Source organism: Oratosquilla oratoria, chromosome 41 (genome assembly GCF_046742065.1).
Source record: "Oratosquilla oratoria isolate Oo_2021 chromosome 41, ASM4674206v1, whole genome shotgun sequence".
Classification (NCBI taxonomy): Eukaryota; Metazoa; Arthropoda; class Malacostraca; order Stomatopoda; family Squillidae; genus Oratosquilla; species Oratosquilla oratoria.
In genome coordinates, this window is record NC_134817.1 from 37,689,600 (window position 1) to 37,704,568 (window position 14,969).

The following is a 14,969-nucleotide window of genomic DNA, read 5'->3' on the forward strand; positions in this document are numbered from 1 at the left end:
AGGCAGTGGCCCCATGTTGGGTGCCAAGATGTCATGAAGCAAGGAGCCTTGTGTTGGGCGCCAGAGGTCAGGAAACAGGCAAGCCCCACATTGGGATGGTGGTGGTGATGTGGGTCAGGGACATGCTGGAAGGCAAACACTGGAGTGGAAGAACAAGTTTATTGCACAAGTGAAGGGGATCTCTATATAAGTGTGGCCCACAGGACCATGGCTTAAAGGTGGCTATTTGCCAGGGGCACCAAGAAGATTCTTTGGAGGGAGGAACTGGTAGCTTCAATAGCACTGGAGATGCTGGGCTCAATCCATGTGTTGGCAGCTGGGAAAGGTAGAGAGGTTCCAGACAATGATTTGGCTTAAGGGAGATGGACTGGGAGAAGTGGTGATGCTCATCCTTTGGAGCTTCAAGGCAGTCAGTTCAGGTTCCAAAGCATTGAAAGAGAGAGAGTAGGAGAGACATTCTCCATTGAGTCAAAGGCACTGACTTGAGAGATGTTCTCTGTTGGGTTCCAAGGCATTCACTCCTTGTGACAGGTTCTGCTGTCTGTAATATACTGCCATGTTAGGCCATGACCTGCACTGATTGGCCACTGTGAGATGCACTACTTTTCAGAATGCAAGATAACTTATGTTCTGCACACCAGTTAGCAACTGTCAGTGCATTCTGAGCTGTACCTCGTGGTCTAGGTTGCCTAAGGGGAGCTTGCGCTGACCAGGCTAAGGTGGTGCTCTGAGCTGTCATAACTGTGGGGCAGTTGCCAGTGAGGGTGACTGTCTAACAGGGAATAGTTTTAGTTACTCTTCTTCAGATATAATGATTAGCCATGCTGATTGTTTTCTTTTTCACGTATAATAAAACAGTGGAAATAAACCAGCTCTAGCTCTTGGGCCCAGCTATTGAAGTGTTGTGTCTTGGTACATTGCCTCTGACCTGAGCAGCATGGCAGGAGATGGATGGTCATCCACATGGTGCTAAGATGTGAGGGACAAGATGTGGGTTTTTGGATGGTTGTAAGCTGGGTTTATGTTTTTAATCTGGCCAATCCCCCTTTTTGGTATATGTATATGTATAGTATGTTCTTTCTTACAGAAAGAAGAAGCTTTCTCTCCAACAGTCTTCTTCCTAGTTATCCTTCCCCCCATCATTTTCGAGTCTGGGTATAATCTCCATAAAGTAAGTGTAATAAAACCTTCAACCCATTTGCTTGAAGATGTTTGGTATTTTATTGGAAGTAATCAGCACTTCTGTGCTTGGGGATAGTCTCATGCTGATGAAATGGAGTCAGAGGTGGTGAATGACAGGAGAGCAGAAAGAAGGGATATTAGAAATTGAAAGTAATGGCAGCATTCCTTCATAAGTGGAGGTTAATTTGCTGTCGTGAAAGAATGCTGAGTGATCTTTGCTGGAAAGGGACACAGCCAGGCAAATAAGATAGCTTGAATGGAGTAGTCTGCTATCAGATAGACTAGAGGCACAGATGCTGCCTGGTATAGAAAGGGTTAATTGTGACAGGTTTAACCCTACTGCTACTGAAGGTGAATACAATAGTCTAATAGTAGTCAGATCAGTTGGTCACTCTGCTGCCCCTGGTCTCTCTTGCAGAAGACCAGCAGTAGTCAGAATAGAGGGGTACGTTGCACACTATGAAAGGAGTCAGCTCTCTGTTACCATAGAATGCTGTACAGGCTTTGTTGTATCAAATAACGAATTATTTATTTTACAGCCTTGATAGGGTTTCAGCTGATATAGACTAGTGGCAGTATTGCTGTAGAAGAAATGAGGGTACATGGATTATTCCATGTAGTCCTAGGGTACCCCATAATTGATTGAAATTTACCTCACTAATTGATAGATGATATAAACTAATCACCTATTGGTAAAGAAATGTCTGAATTTTATTTATATTATTTGGAGGATAAAGATTATATTTTTCATGAATTTATAAACTATTTTCAGGGTAACTTCTTCCAAAACATTGGATCCATATTGGTCTTCGCCATAATAGGAACCATTATATCTGCCTTAGTTGTGGGAGGTGGTGTGTATCTTCTGGGTCAGGTAAGGCTACAGAAATGTGTTCTTCAGTAGCCATTTTGTCATGTGAAGTTTAATATAAAAACATTGTATTTATTTTATTCAAAAGGTTCATAGTTATGATTATGATTACTTCTGTAACTGTTGTTGGTGTTGCTATTTTTCTTAACAGCACATAGAGATGACCACAATATATCAGTGGTGGAGGACCACTTGTAAGAGCCCAAGAAAGTGACTGGCTTCCTCTGTACCTATTGTGTCCTAATCCACTGACACTGTGTGCAAATCAACAACAACTAACACACAAAACTTGTTTGTTAATTTTTTTTAACTCCCCCTTCAGGCATTCTTGTATTGTTCCTGCAACCATTCTTCCATATATCTGTTAATGCCCCATTTCTTGCACTAATCCTCTGTTTGCCACCATCATATTTATTTGATCATATTCACTTTTTTTTTTCTTAATCTTTTGCAGGCTGATGTTGTCTATCGTCTGACCTTTGTGGAAAGTTTTGCCTTTGGTTCCTTGATATCTGCTGTGGATCCTGTAGCAACACTAGCTTTGTTTCATGCCCTGAATGTAGATCAGGTGCTTTACATGCTTGTCTTTGGGGAGAGTATACTCAATGATGCAGTATCCATTGTGCTTACAAGGTAAGTTAAGATTATCAAGTTCCTTTTGATTTTTTCCCCCTCCTCCTCCTTCTCTACCTCCTTTTCAAACAGCTTTCAGGCATGCAATTTCTGCTGATTCTATACTATATTCATTACCTAGGTCTTGTTTCTATACATGAATCAAAATTGTATAGAGTTGGAAGTAAGTTTTAAAGTAGAGTCTGGAGGAAATGGATAGTTCCAGGTATTTGGGGTTGCATGTGGCAGGTAAGGGAGGAGTGGAGGTGGAGGTAAATTGTAGATTGATAAAAGCAAGTGAATGCCTTGGGGGATGATAAAGGATCATTAGAAATAGGCAACTAGGAATAGATGCAAAGGGGAGATTATATGAAGGGGTGATTGTGCCGATGACACTGTTTATGGTGGAAACTTGGAATTTAAGTGAGGCATAGAGGAGAAGATTAAATGTGTTTGAGATGAAATGTTTGAGAAGTATGATAGGGGTTACAAGGTTGGATAGAGTGAGAAACGAGGAGGTGAGGAAGAGAGCAAGGGTGGAAAAGGAGGTGGCAGATAGGGATAATGAAAGAGTATTGGGATGATTTGGACACAAGAAAAAAAAATGAGTTAAGAAAAGTTAGTAAAAGAGGTGTGGAAGGCAGAAGTGGAGTGAGTGAACTTGAGGGAACAACCAAGGATGATATAAATGGATGGGGTATTTACATAATTGTAGTTTACAGGAAAGGACCAATGCTCATCGGGTCCTGTGACTCCTGTCTCCTATTCTCTAATTTTTTAACATATCTAGACTCAAATTCATGTATAATTCCAACTTAATTTATATCCATGATTTCCAATTATCATATTTAGATTTGAACTCGTGTATTGTTTGAGCTTGGGCTATATCACCTTCAAAGCTATTCCACATATACATTTATATGGAAAACTATTTCTTCACATCCTTTTGACATGTGGTCTTTCATAATTTGCATCCATAACATCTTAAAGCTCTCCTATCTTTAACCAGGAGATCTTTTCTATCAATGCAAAGCAAGGGAGAAGGTGGGAGGTAGGGGTCAGTGGAGAATGGCTGTGTATAGATGATATTGTGATGCAGGGATGGAAGCGGGTGGGGGACAGGGGGAGAGTGTAGGAACTGGTTATGTGTGAACAATTTTTTGATGCAGCCCAAAGGGATTCCTCCCCATCGTCTCTATTTTCTGTATGAGGGGACAGAGATTGGGGTTACCAATTAAGTGAAATGGCCTTGCTGTGGATGTATTGTGTCTTGCTGTATTGCTTCTGACCCAGGGCAGTGGATGGGAGATGGAGGATGAGAGAGTAACAAAGGTGGAGGGTGGAAGTGAAATGGGTGGATTGGCTACCTCCCTTACAAGGGGGAAAAAGCATTTGGTATATAGATAGTAAATAGACTATTACAGGCAAGGTCATTATATTAAGACAGCAGGGCAGGACCCATAGTAATGGATTTAAATTGGACAAATTTAGTTTAAGAAGTAAATAGGCAAGAAGTGGTTTACCAAGAGAATGGTTAAGAAATGGAATAGACTTGTTAACCATGTAGTGAGTGCTGAAACAATTGGGAGTTTTAAGAGAAGGTTAGATAACATTTTGGATAGGGATGACAAGTGGTGAGGGAAATGGTCTCTCTCAGTCTTTATATACTTCATATGCTGTAATTACTTCTGACATTCATTTCTTTCTCTTTATTGCTCTTAAAGCTTTATCTACTTTTATCCATCTCCCTCACTCAGGCCAATCACTTCTCATGTATGTCAGTTTCCTTCAATTACATAAAGTTGGCTGGTAGTAGTGGAATAGATGCTAAAGTTGTAAGATATTAAAAGGTTGATTTAGATAGACCCCTTTTGCTGGAAAAGGGGTTTCCCTCAGCTGAAGAAAATCATGTGACAGCAGCTGGAACAAATGAGTAGCTCTGTGGGAGAATGGTCCAAGTGCCACAGGCTGCCAGACTCTGATTTCATGCTCAACCAGCCAACCTGGGCTTCTTGCACAGCCTGGTGGAAATTGGAGTCATTTCCCTCCAAGTTACCTTGAGAAGCCCAGGTCATCTGGTTAACCACTTTGTTATGATGACACCTATGCAAGGGGCATGAGGCATGAGTGGGTACATGAGGAGGCCGGCATTGGTGTCTTGATTATATATATATATATATATATATATATATATATATATATATATATGATATCCACTCATGGATACCATATATATATATATTTTCTGTGTTTAATATTACTCAGAGTAAAAAAGAAAGAGTAATATAGCAGTAACTTTATATTTTATAATGCAAGTAGTGTGATGATTCGTACGTATGGCAGCCGATGCTGCACGCGAGAACTTTACTCATACTAAAGTGGTTAAGCACAAAATCAGGGTCTGGTGCTTGGATCACTCACCCATGGAGCTACTCAAATATTTAAGTAATGAAATTGCAATGAAAGTGAATAACTTGATTTCATGAATATGGTGTTGTTCGCCCTTCGAAGTCGGACATGATATTGCTCTCTCTCTCTCTCTCTCTCTCTTTTTTTTTTTTTTTTTTTTTTAAGGAAGGATGCGTCCGAAGGTGGTTGGCCAGGCATATCCGGGCGAGAAAGCCCCTCCCACATGTAGGGCAAAAGTGGGTAGGAGCCATGGTGTTTGTGCCGGATGTCCTGGCCTTTCTTGCCTGATACTTCTGCTCGGCCTGATGGAGGCGCTGCTGTTCCACTGTACAGTAGTCCCTCGAATAATGCGGGGGTTAGGTTCCTGAAATTACCGCGTATAACCAAATCTGCGTCTGCTGATATTTCATATTAAATACAGGGGTAAATCTTTAGTTTCGACCATGGGAGTAATATAGCAATAGAAAATTAAATATTAATTTTGTAAATTAAAATGTATCACCGTAATATGCAATTTTGTGTGCAGAAATGAAAAACAAAAAAGGTGCTAAAACAGATTTTTTAAGTAACGAAGTCGTGTACGATGAATGGTACGCCATGTTTGTTATGGTAGATGCCGACGTCGAAGATATGAAAGGATGATAAATTCGTCTGATGTGATGCGCCACTTTAGAAGAAACAGGAGCACAATGTGTCACGGCATGTCATTTTCACATTTTTTTATGGTTCGCACAGAAGATTCATTAAGTCTGTATTCTCTGGCACATGATGCACAGGACATACCACTTCTCAGTTTGTCCAAAATGACGATTTTTTCTGATAACGTCATACACTTCCTTTCTCGCTTAGCAATTTTTCCAGCCTTTCCTTGAATCTTTGTCTTTATTGGCTTAGAGGAGTGTATTGGTGCCATGTGAAGAACACGTGGAGGGGTAATGAACACGACTTCCAGAGTAATTGACCAGCACTACGAATGGTGAGAGACTGAGGAATGGGTCACCGCACAAGTCGCGGGAACAGGTAGAATCAAGTGCACCACTAATGGATTGCAACCAACAAACAACCTTAACTTTACGAGTACATAAATGATCAAAGTGAGACAAAACAGCAATAATGAAATATTGGAAAGTGGAATATAATCTAATAAATAAAAGCGGTTTCGTGTCTGTCTGTCAGACTTTTTTCTCGATTCGATCGATCGACTAATTTCGATTTCGACGACTCAACCTTACTTTGTAAATGTTTCAGATTAAATTTGGCTCCAATTCATGAGTAGCATTCAAAGTAATTGAGCTTTTCGAACAAATATTGGTTTTTTTTTTTTTTTAAATGAAAAATAGTCAGACTTTTTTCTCGATTCGATCGATCGACTAATTTCGATTTCGACGACTCAACCTTACTTTGTAAATGTTTCAGATTAAATTTGGCTCCAATTCATGAGTAGCATTCAAAGTAATTGAGCTTTTCGAACAAAAGCGGTTTCGTGTCTGTCTGTCTGTCTGTCAGACTTTTTTCTCGATTCGATCGATCGACTAATTTCGATTTCGACGACTCAACCTTACTTTGTAAATGTTTCAGATTAAATTTGGCTCCAATTCATGAGTAGCATTCAAAGTAATTGAGCTTTTCGAACAAATATTGGCTATTTTTTTTTTAAATTAAAAATAGACTTTTATCTCGATTCGATCGATCGACTAATTTCGATTTCGACGACTCAACCTTACTTTGTAAATGTTTCAGATTAAATTTGGCTCCAATTCATGAGTAGCATTCAAAGTAATTGAGCTTTTCGAACAAATATTGGCTAATATTGTTTTTTTTAATGGAAAATGATAAGAAAAAAACAATATATAAGAAAAATAATAAAATACACTTGCCATACATACCTTTGATAAGTTATTAAAATTGAGAATAATTTCGATAAAAAATTGTTTTTAAACGAGCTAATATCAATTTCGTCTCTATATTATACAATTTATTCTTTTAAAAATTTGTTAGTTTTTTCGATCGATCCAGGTGACGCAATTCGAACTGCCCGATTTGTTGTTTGTCGACCTCAGGCAGCCACCCACGGCTTTCCCCTCACCCCACACCCTTGTTTGAGCAGTTCCCGAGTGTACATAATGACCGCATTATATGAGGATCGACTGTATATGGTAAAATAGAAAGCAGTCACCACAAATGTTTGCGATGTTGCCGCGTGTGTGCGTATGCGTGCCCAACTTGGCGCGAATCTTAAAACAATTCTCTACATTTGAGATGGTCTTGAAATAAAATCCGCGTACGATTGAATCCGCGTTATTCGAATCCGCGTATTTGAGGGACTACTGTACAGGCCCCTGCAGCTACAGCACTGCGCCAGGAGGGGCGATCGGCAGCGAGCGACTCCCAGGTTTCCGTACTGATGCTGAAATCCTTGAGTGTGACCTTCAGACCGTCCTTAAAGCGCTTTTTCTGTCCACCTACTTTTCGCTTTCCATGGGAAAGTTCGCCATAGAGGAACTGCTTTGGGATGCGGTTGTCTGGCATTCGGGAGACGTGTCCTGTCCACCTTAACTGAGCCTTGCGCATGGTGGTGATGACACTAGAAATGTCTGCTTTCTTCAAGACCTCAGTGTCGGGGACTTTGTCCTGCCAGTGGATGTGCAACAGGTTGCGGAGGCATCTGAGATGGAAGTGGTTTAGCTGCCTTTCATGCTTTCGGTATGCTGTCCAGGTTTCGCAGCCATAAAGAAGGGTGGTGATGACGACTGCTCGATAGACTTTCAGCTTTGTCTCGAGACTGATTCCACACCTCTCCCAGACATTCTTCCTCAGTCTCCCAAAGGCACTGCTTGCTTTGGAGATTCTATTATTGATCTCCGCATCAATGGTAGCATTGCGAGAGAAGGTACTGCCCAGGTATGTGAAGGTATCAACAGCCTGGAGAGTCTGTCTGTTCACCTGGATCTGTGGCTCCTGGTGCTGTTTCCCTGGTGCTGGCTGGTACATCACCTCTGTCTTCTTGGTGCTGATGGTAAGACCGAAATTGTCACAAGCTGAGGAAAACATGTCCATATGTTGTTGCATCTCCTGCTCATCACTGGCATTAAGTGTGCAGTCGTCGGCAAACAGGAAGTCCCTGACAACAGTTTCCTTCACTTTTGTGATGGCTTGCAGCCTTCTTAGGTTGAACAGTTTTCTGTCATATCTGTATCTGATACTGATGCCGGATTCGCTGTTTCTGAAGGCGTCAGACAGCATTGCCGAAAACATCATGCTGAACAAAGTCGGGGCCAGGACACAACCCTGTTTGACTCTGTTGGTAACTGGGAAAGCTTCAGATGGCTCGCCGTCGTCTGGAACCCTGGCTGTCATTCCATCAAGAAACTGACGGACGATTGCTATGAACTTGCGGGGGCAGCCAAATTTTGCCATGACATCCCAGAGCCCTGCTCAGCTGACCGTATCGAAGGCCTTGGTCAAGTCAACAAAGGTCGTGTAGAGGTCGCGATATTGCTCAATGCATTTCTCCTGGAGTTGACAGGCAGCAAAAATCATATCGATGGTCCCTCGACCTGCACGGAAGCCGCACTGACTTTCAGGGAGGAGACTAGAGTTCTCCAGGTGTTCCAGCAAGCGGTTGAGAAGGTCACGAGCCAGGATCTTGCCTGCTATGGATAGGAGGGAGATTCCTCGATGGTTGTCGCAGGATTGGCGATTACCTTTACGCTTGTAGGTGTGGACAATTGTGGCATCTCTGAACTCTTGTGGGAGTTGCTCCTTGTTCCACATGGACTGGTACAGGCTGGTGAGCTGGCTGACTTATAGACTTCCGCAGGTATGGCATCAGAGCCTGGGGCTTTACCAGTGGACATTTGCTTGATCGCTTGGCATACCTCGTCTTCTGAGGGAGAGTCATCAAGGTCATTGTTTGTAGGCACCTGGGGGAGCCGTGCAATGGCTTCATCGTTGATTTGAGCTGGCCGGTTGAGCACGTTGTTAACCCCTTCCATACGGTGCCGCACACGTAGGCGTCATGGACTTGGATCTCGGTGGCAGCAGCCAATGCCAGCCGTACGACGTGTCGTAATAATACTCGCATCATAAAATATAGTCACCGCATATATCGATCGTTCTCTCTTCACCCGTGAATTTTGATAACCATAGAAAATGCAATTACAAAAGAATTAGAAAGAATGTCATTATGGAGGGGCGACTACAATAAATATAATCAAGACGCCGATATGGCAGCCTCGCGAATACACTCGCTCCCCATGACGCCTACGTGTGCGGCACCGTATGGAAGGGGTTAAAGTGTTCTGCCCATCTCTCCAGAATTAACTTCTTTTCTGTCAGCAAGGTACTGCCATCAGCACTGAGGAGGGGGGACGATACAGAAGACTGAGGTCCATAGACAGCTTTCAGAGCGTCATAGAATCTTTTTGTGTCATGCCTGTCGGCGTAACCTTGAATCTTATTGGCCTTGGCACTGAGCCAGGAATCATGCATGTGACGTAGCTTTGTTTGCATTTTACTGCGTATTTTGGTAAACGCTGCTTTCTTCGCAGTACAGGAGGGGTCATTCTGGTGGGCCCGGAGCAGGCGATGTTTCTCTTCAAGCAGCTTTTGGATTTCTGCATTATTTTCGTCGAACCAGTCTTGATGATTTCTGGTGGCGGGGCCTAAGGATTTGAGGGCAGCAGAGTGAACTGTGTCCCTGAAGGATGCCCACTGATCCTCGATGCTGGACCAGTTGATTTGAAAACTGGAGAATTTGTTTTGCAAGAGTGTCTGGAAGCAATGTTCCTTCTCTGTGTTCTTGAGGGCTGTGACGTTCAGTTTCTTCATGACTTTCTGGACCTGTGGTCTTCTCTTGAGCTGAATGTGAAAGTTCATCTTTGAGATTATCAGACGGTGGTCTGTCCAGCATTCGGCACCACACATGGCCTTGGTCAATCTCACATCCCGCATGTCCTTTGCCCTCACGATGACATAGTCAATAAGATGCCAATGCTTAGAGCGTGGGTGCATCCAGGTTGTCTTGTTCCGGGTCGGCAAGCGAAACATGGTGTTGATGGCTAGGTCATGAGCAGCACATGTTCTGAGAAGGAGGTGCCCATTGCTATTGCATTTTCCGATGCCATGTTTACCGAGGATGCGGTGCCAGGCGTGATGATTGGTCCCAACACAAGCGTTGAAATCTCCAAGGATGATGAGTTTTTCAGACTTCACTGATGTGATGAGGGAGTCCAGTTCCTCATAGAACTTCTCCTTGATCTCGTCAGAGTTCATTATAGTATTGTACTCTAAGTTGCTAGCATTATGCTACATGTAGATTCAGATAAATGCGTAGTTAGAAATTCTGTATGTGTGTATGTACATGCGTGTTAGCATGAATCTTCGAGAACTTACAAATTGCCATTGGTACATCTTAAGTAATCAAATTATTTGTAATGCAAAAGTTGAGTGAATGGGATATAGATCTTTCTTACTATCAAATTTGAAGTTGTCATGTAACTGAAAGTGTATGAATGTAAATTTCTGTGTGCGAGTGAATAATTAAAATAATTGTATAAATTAGATTTAGCAACTGTTTTTGAATCAGACCACCCGGTGCTTAGTCACGCATGCAGTGAACAGCGTGAGCTCTCGTAGGGTGCATATCAGGTCATTTTTCTTGACTGTGGTGAAAGAGTGTGAAGACGTAGATTGTACTTTTCACGTACAATATATTAACTTTTGACGTGCAGCGTTTTACTCCACCTTATTGTTAACCAAACAATAATAGTCGGAGCATAGGCACTGACAATGGTTGCTTTTGCCTTTTTTCCGAGCAGTATCTGCATTGTCATCAGCTGGTCGTTAATACCGGTATTAATGAATATGGTAATATGTGTATGTATGATGTGCATGATAGATGAATATTCATGTAGTATTATGTAGGACCAGATGTTTTAGTTAACAAAAGAAAAATATCCTTACAAAGTTTTTCATTTCAGCACAGTTTTAGAAATGGCAACCCCATCGATGAGTAGTGTTGGTGCTGGGGAAGCTCTCCTGTACACTACATGGAGGTTTTGTGTCATGTTTTTCGCCTCTGCTGGCATCGGAGTCGCTTTCGCTTTACTTAGTGCCCTAACACTCAAATACATCCCTCTGCGGGAGTACACGTCCCTTGAGTTGTGCATCATCATCGTGTTTATCTACGCTCCTTACTTCATGGCTGAGGGGCTTCATCTTTCAGGTGAGTTTTTAGAGTGCATGTATTTTTCCATTTTTTTTTTCTTTTCTTATTAATTTATTTGTTATATGTTTATTGGATTTTTTTTACACGAGGGGTGAGAAAAGACTGGAATATATACCTCCAAACCATCTGCTATAGGTAAAAGTCCTTTTATCATAAGAATGGACCAGTAACAGACTGTTGACCTGTTGAGATTCATGGCTTGTCACACCAAAGTGCAAGATGAGTGTCAGAAAGAATCCTTTCCCTTTTGCCCCTCTTCAGAACCAACACCCTCGCCTCCATCTGGAGGTGCATCTCAAGGGCTCTGCACTGGGCCTAAGGTCTTCTATCTGCTTCAACTATATTTCCCCTATTTTTTCACATAAAGACAGCTAACAACCAGTCACTCCTCTTTCCTCCTCCCTCCTCACCTTTCCCCTTTTCCCTTACCCTCCCCTCCTCAATCCTCTTTCTTCCTCTCTCTTTCCCCATTCCCTTCCCTTTACCCTTCCCCCTTCTCTGTTCCATTTCTTCCCCCCCCTCTTCCCTTCTTTCTCCTTTCCCTTTTTGTTCCCCTTCCCTTCATCCTTTCCTCAGTCCTTTTCTCCTTCCACTTCCTTCCCATCCTCCTTCCTCTTCCCCCACCCCCACCCCCTCTTCCCTCCTTCCTTTCTCCTGTTCCCCCTCCCCTATACAATTAATTTAAACACACATATATATATATATATATATATATATATATATATATATATATATATATATATATATATATATATACATACATACATACATACATACACAAAACAAGGGATTTTTCACCCTTATAAGGGAGATAACCAAGTCAAAAAGCACTACCCACTCCCAGCCATTCCACTGCCATCCACCACCCTCTCCTCCCTCTCATCTTAGCTCCTCATGGTTAAAACGTCATCCCCATCTCCCACCCATTGCCCTGGGTCAGAAGCAAATGCAGCAAGACATGGTATGTCCACAGCAAGGCTGCTTCACTTAATCGATGACCCCCCCCCCCCCCATGCAGAAAATAGAGAAGACAGACTGCGTCAAAGTATCATTCACACATAATGATTCCCGACTCACAGCCATCCTCCACTCACCCCTAACTCCTGCTTTCTCCCTCTCCTGCTCAACAGACATTCCCCTCATGGTCAAAACCCCTTTCACTCCATCCATTCTCAGTCATCCCCTCCATCCTCCTCTGCCTTTCACACCTCTTTTACTAATTTTTCATTCATTCTTTCCATGTGTCCAAACCATCCCAATGCTCTTTCATCAGCTTTATGTACCATCTCCTTTTCCACCCCCACTCTCCTCCTCAACTTCTCATTTCTCACTCTATCCAACCTTGTAACCCCAACCATACTTCCCAGACACTTCATCTCAAACACATTTAAACTTCTCTGTGCCTCTCTTAAATTCCAAGATTCTGCCCCATGCAGTGCCGCTGATACAATCACCCATTCATATAACCTTTTTGCATCCATTCCCAGATGCCTATTTCTCATGACACTTTTTAATCCTCTTGCTTCTCTCAGTCTACAATTTACCTTCACCTCTACTCCTCTCTTTCCTGCCACTTGCAACCCCAGATACCTAGAATTATCCACTTTCTCCTGACTCTTCCCTTTAATTTGAACATGACATTTTCAATATGGTTTATAGAATTTTATAATGCTATTATTGCTCATTTGGGTCTTTGGTCCTCGCTTCAGTGGATTTAAAGTTAAGATTTTTTGGTGCTTATCTATTCTCATTTCAGTTTATTTCTGACTCAAATTAATAAAGGAATTTTTGTTTTATTTTCAGGAATAATGGCTATTTTATTCAATGGTATTGTCATGTCTCACTACACACACTTCAACATGTCACCAGTGATGCAGATGACAATGCAGCACCTCATGAGAACACTGGCTTTTATTGCTGAATGTACAGTCTTCATCTATCTTGGCCTTGCTCTCTTCAGTTTCAGACATCAGGTGTGTGTTTCAATACTTTTACTAGCTTAGTAGTTCTTAATGCAGGGTGCACATCCCACATAAGATTGGAAAATGCAATTGCTAAGGGTGAGAGCCACTGGCTGGGTGACTAAATCAGTTGTTCCAAAATGCATCTAGAGCATTTCATGGATGAAGGGTCATTACTGTCCCTTGCCACACTGCTTGGGTTGAGGGCAGTGCAGGAAGGTGTAGCTCTTTCACAGGAGAGTCTGACAGTTGGTTTACTATTACTGATTTATGAAATGGAACCACTCTATTCTTCTAATCATCCCTTCATTCATTCACAATCTTCATTCACTCTGTCTTTTGCACTCTTGCTTCCTTGCTCTATTGCTTCTGACCCAAGACAATGGGTGAGATGCAAGGATAACCTGTTATCCAGGAGGAGCCAAGAAAAGAGGGAGGGAGGGGTGGTGAGTGGGAGTGGAGTGGGTGGGGGTAAAATGGGTGGGAGTAGAATTATGCCTTTGACTTCGGCTACCTCCCTTGTAAGGGAGAAAAAGCCCTTTGTATATGATATGGTTTCCTTGCTTGACATACATTCCACTTGCATCTAAAGCCCCCTTCGGCATTCTTTGTCTCAAGTTTACATCATCCACTTATGCTTTCCATGTTCTTCTTGCTAGTATTTCCTCATTTATTCTTTTCATATGCCCAAACCACCTTGATGCTCACTGATCTACCTTGCCAGAGTGTTTCCTTCCCACTTGGGTTTTCTGCCTTGTCTCACATTTATTGCTCTCCTTTTGTGTAACACCTGTCATATTTCTTAAAATCTTCATCTGTCACATCTTAATTATAGAAATTATCTGATTGTTGTATAAATCAAATTTGCCACAATGGAGAAGAGTTGAAAGTTATGCTGAAGATATTAAATTTATTTGTTATTGTTGTATGTATAATATTTTTTTCTATCTATATACCTACCAAGGGCTTTTTCTCCCTTCTAAAGGAGGTAGCCAAGTCAAAAGGCATGTACATACTCCCATCCACTACCCTCTCCTCATCTTATCAGAGCTCCTTGTGGTTGATGTGTCATCCCTGTCTGTCCTTTGCCCTTGGTCAGAAGCAATGCAGCAAGACACAGTACATTCACAGCAAGGCCACTTCACTTAATCAGCGACCAACCCCCCTCATGTGGAAAGTAGAGAAGACTAGGAGAAATTCCCTCAGGCTGCATCATATATATATATATATATACATTTTTAATTATTGTCTGAGAAGTATGGTGGGGGTTACTAGGCTGGATAGAGTGAGAAATGAGGAGGTGAGGAGGAGAACAGGGGTGAAAAAGGATTTGGGAGATAGGGTTGATGAAAGAATATAAGGATGGTTTGGACACATGGAAAGAATGAGTGAAGAAAGACTAGTAAAAGAGGTATGGAAGGCAGATGTGGAGGGAGTGAACATGAGGGGACGTCCTAGGATGAGGTGGATGGATGGGGTGAAGGGGGCTTTGGGGAAGAGGGGAATGTCTGTTGAGGAAGGAAGGGAGAGGACGGAAGACAGAGGTGAGTGGAGAATGGTTGTATATGGATGATGTGATTGCATGAGGAGGAATGGGCAGGGGGGTGGGGTAGTATGTGTGAGTAAATTTTGACGCAGCCCGAAGGGATTTCTCCCCGTCCTCTCCTTATATGCAAGGGGGAGGAGAGGGGGGTCGCCGATTGGT

The 14,969-nt window shown here is 42.3% G+C and overlaps 1 protein-coding gene across 1 annotated transcript in view; it reads left to right on the forward strand.

Annotated features, from left to right (window-relative positions):
* Positions 1-14,969, forward strand: part of Nhe1 (Na[+]/H[+] hydrogen exchanger 1) — a 39,353-nt gene that overhangs the window by 11,616 nt on the left and 12,768 nt on the right. The window contains exons 5-9 of the mRNA XM_076178599.1: positions 1,088-1,171; positions 1,955-2,056; positions 2,508-2,686; positions 11,056-11,300; positions 13,107-13,276. Coding sequence (XP_076034714.1) covers positions 1,088-1,171; positions 1,955-2,056; positions 2,508-2,686; positions 11,056-11,300; positions 13,107-13,276 — 780 coding nt within the window. The remainder of the gene's footprint in view (positions 1-1,087; positions 1,172-1,954; positions 2,057-2,507; positions 2,687-11,055; positions 11,301-13,106; positions 13,277-14,969) is intronic.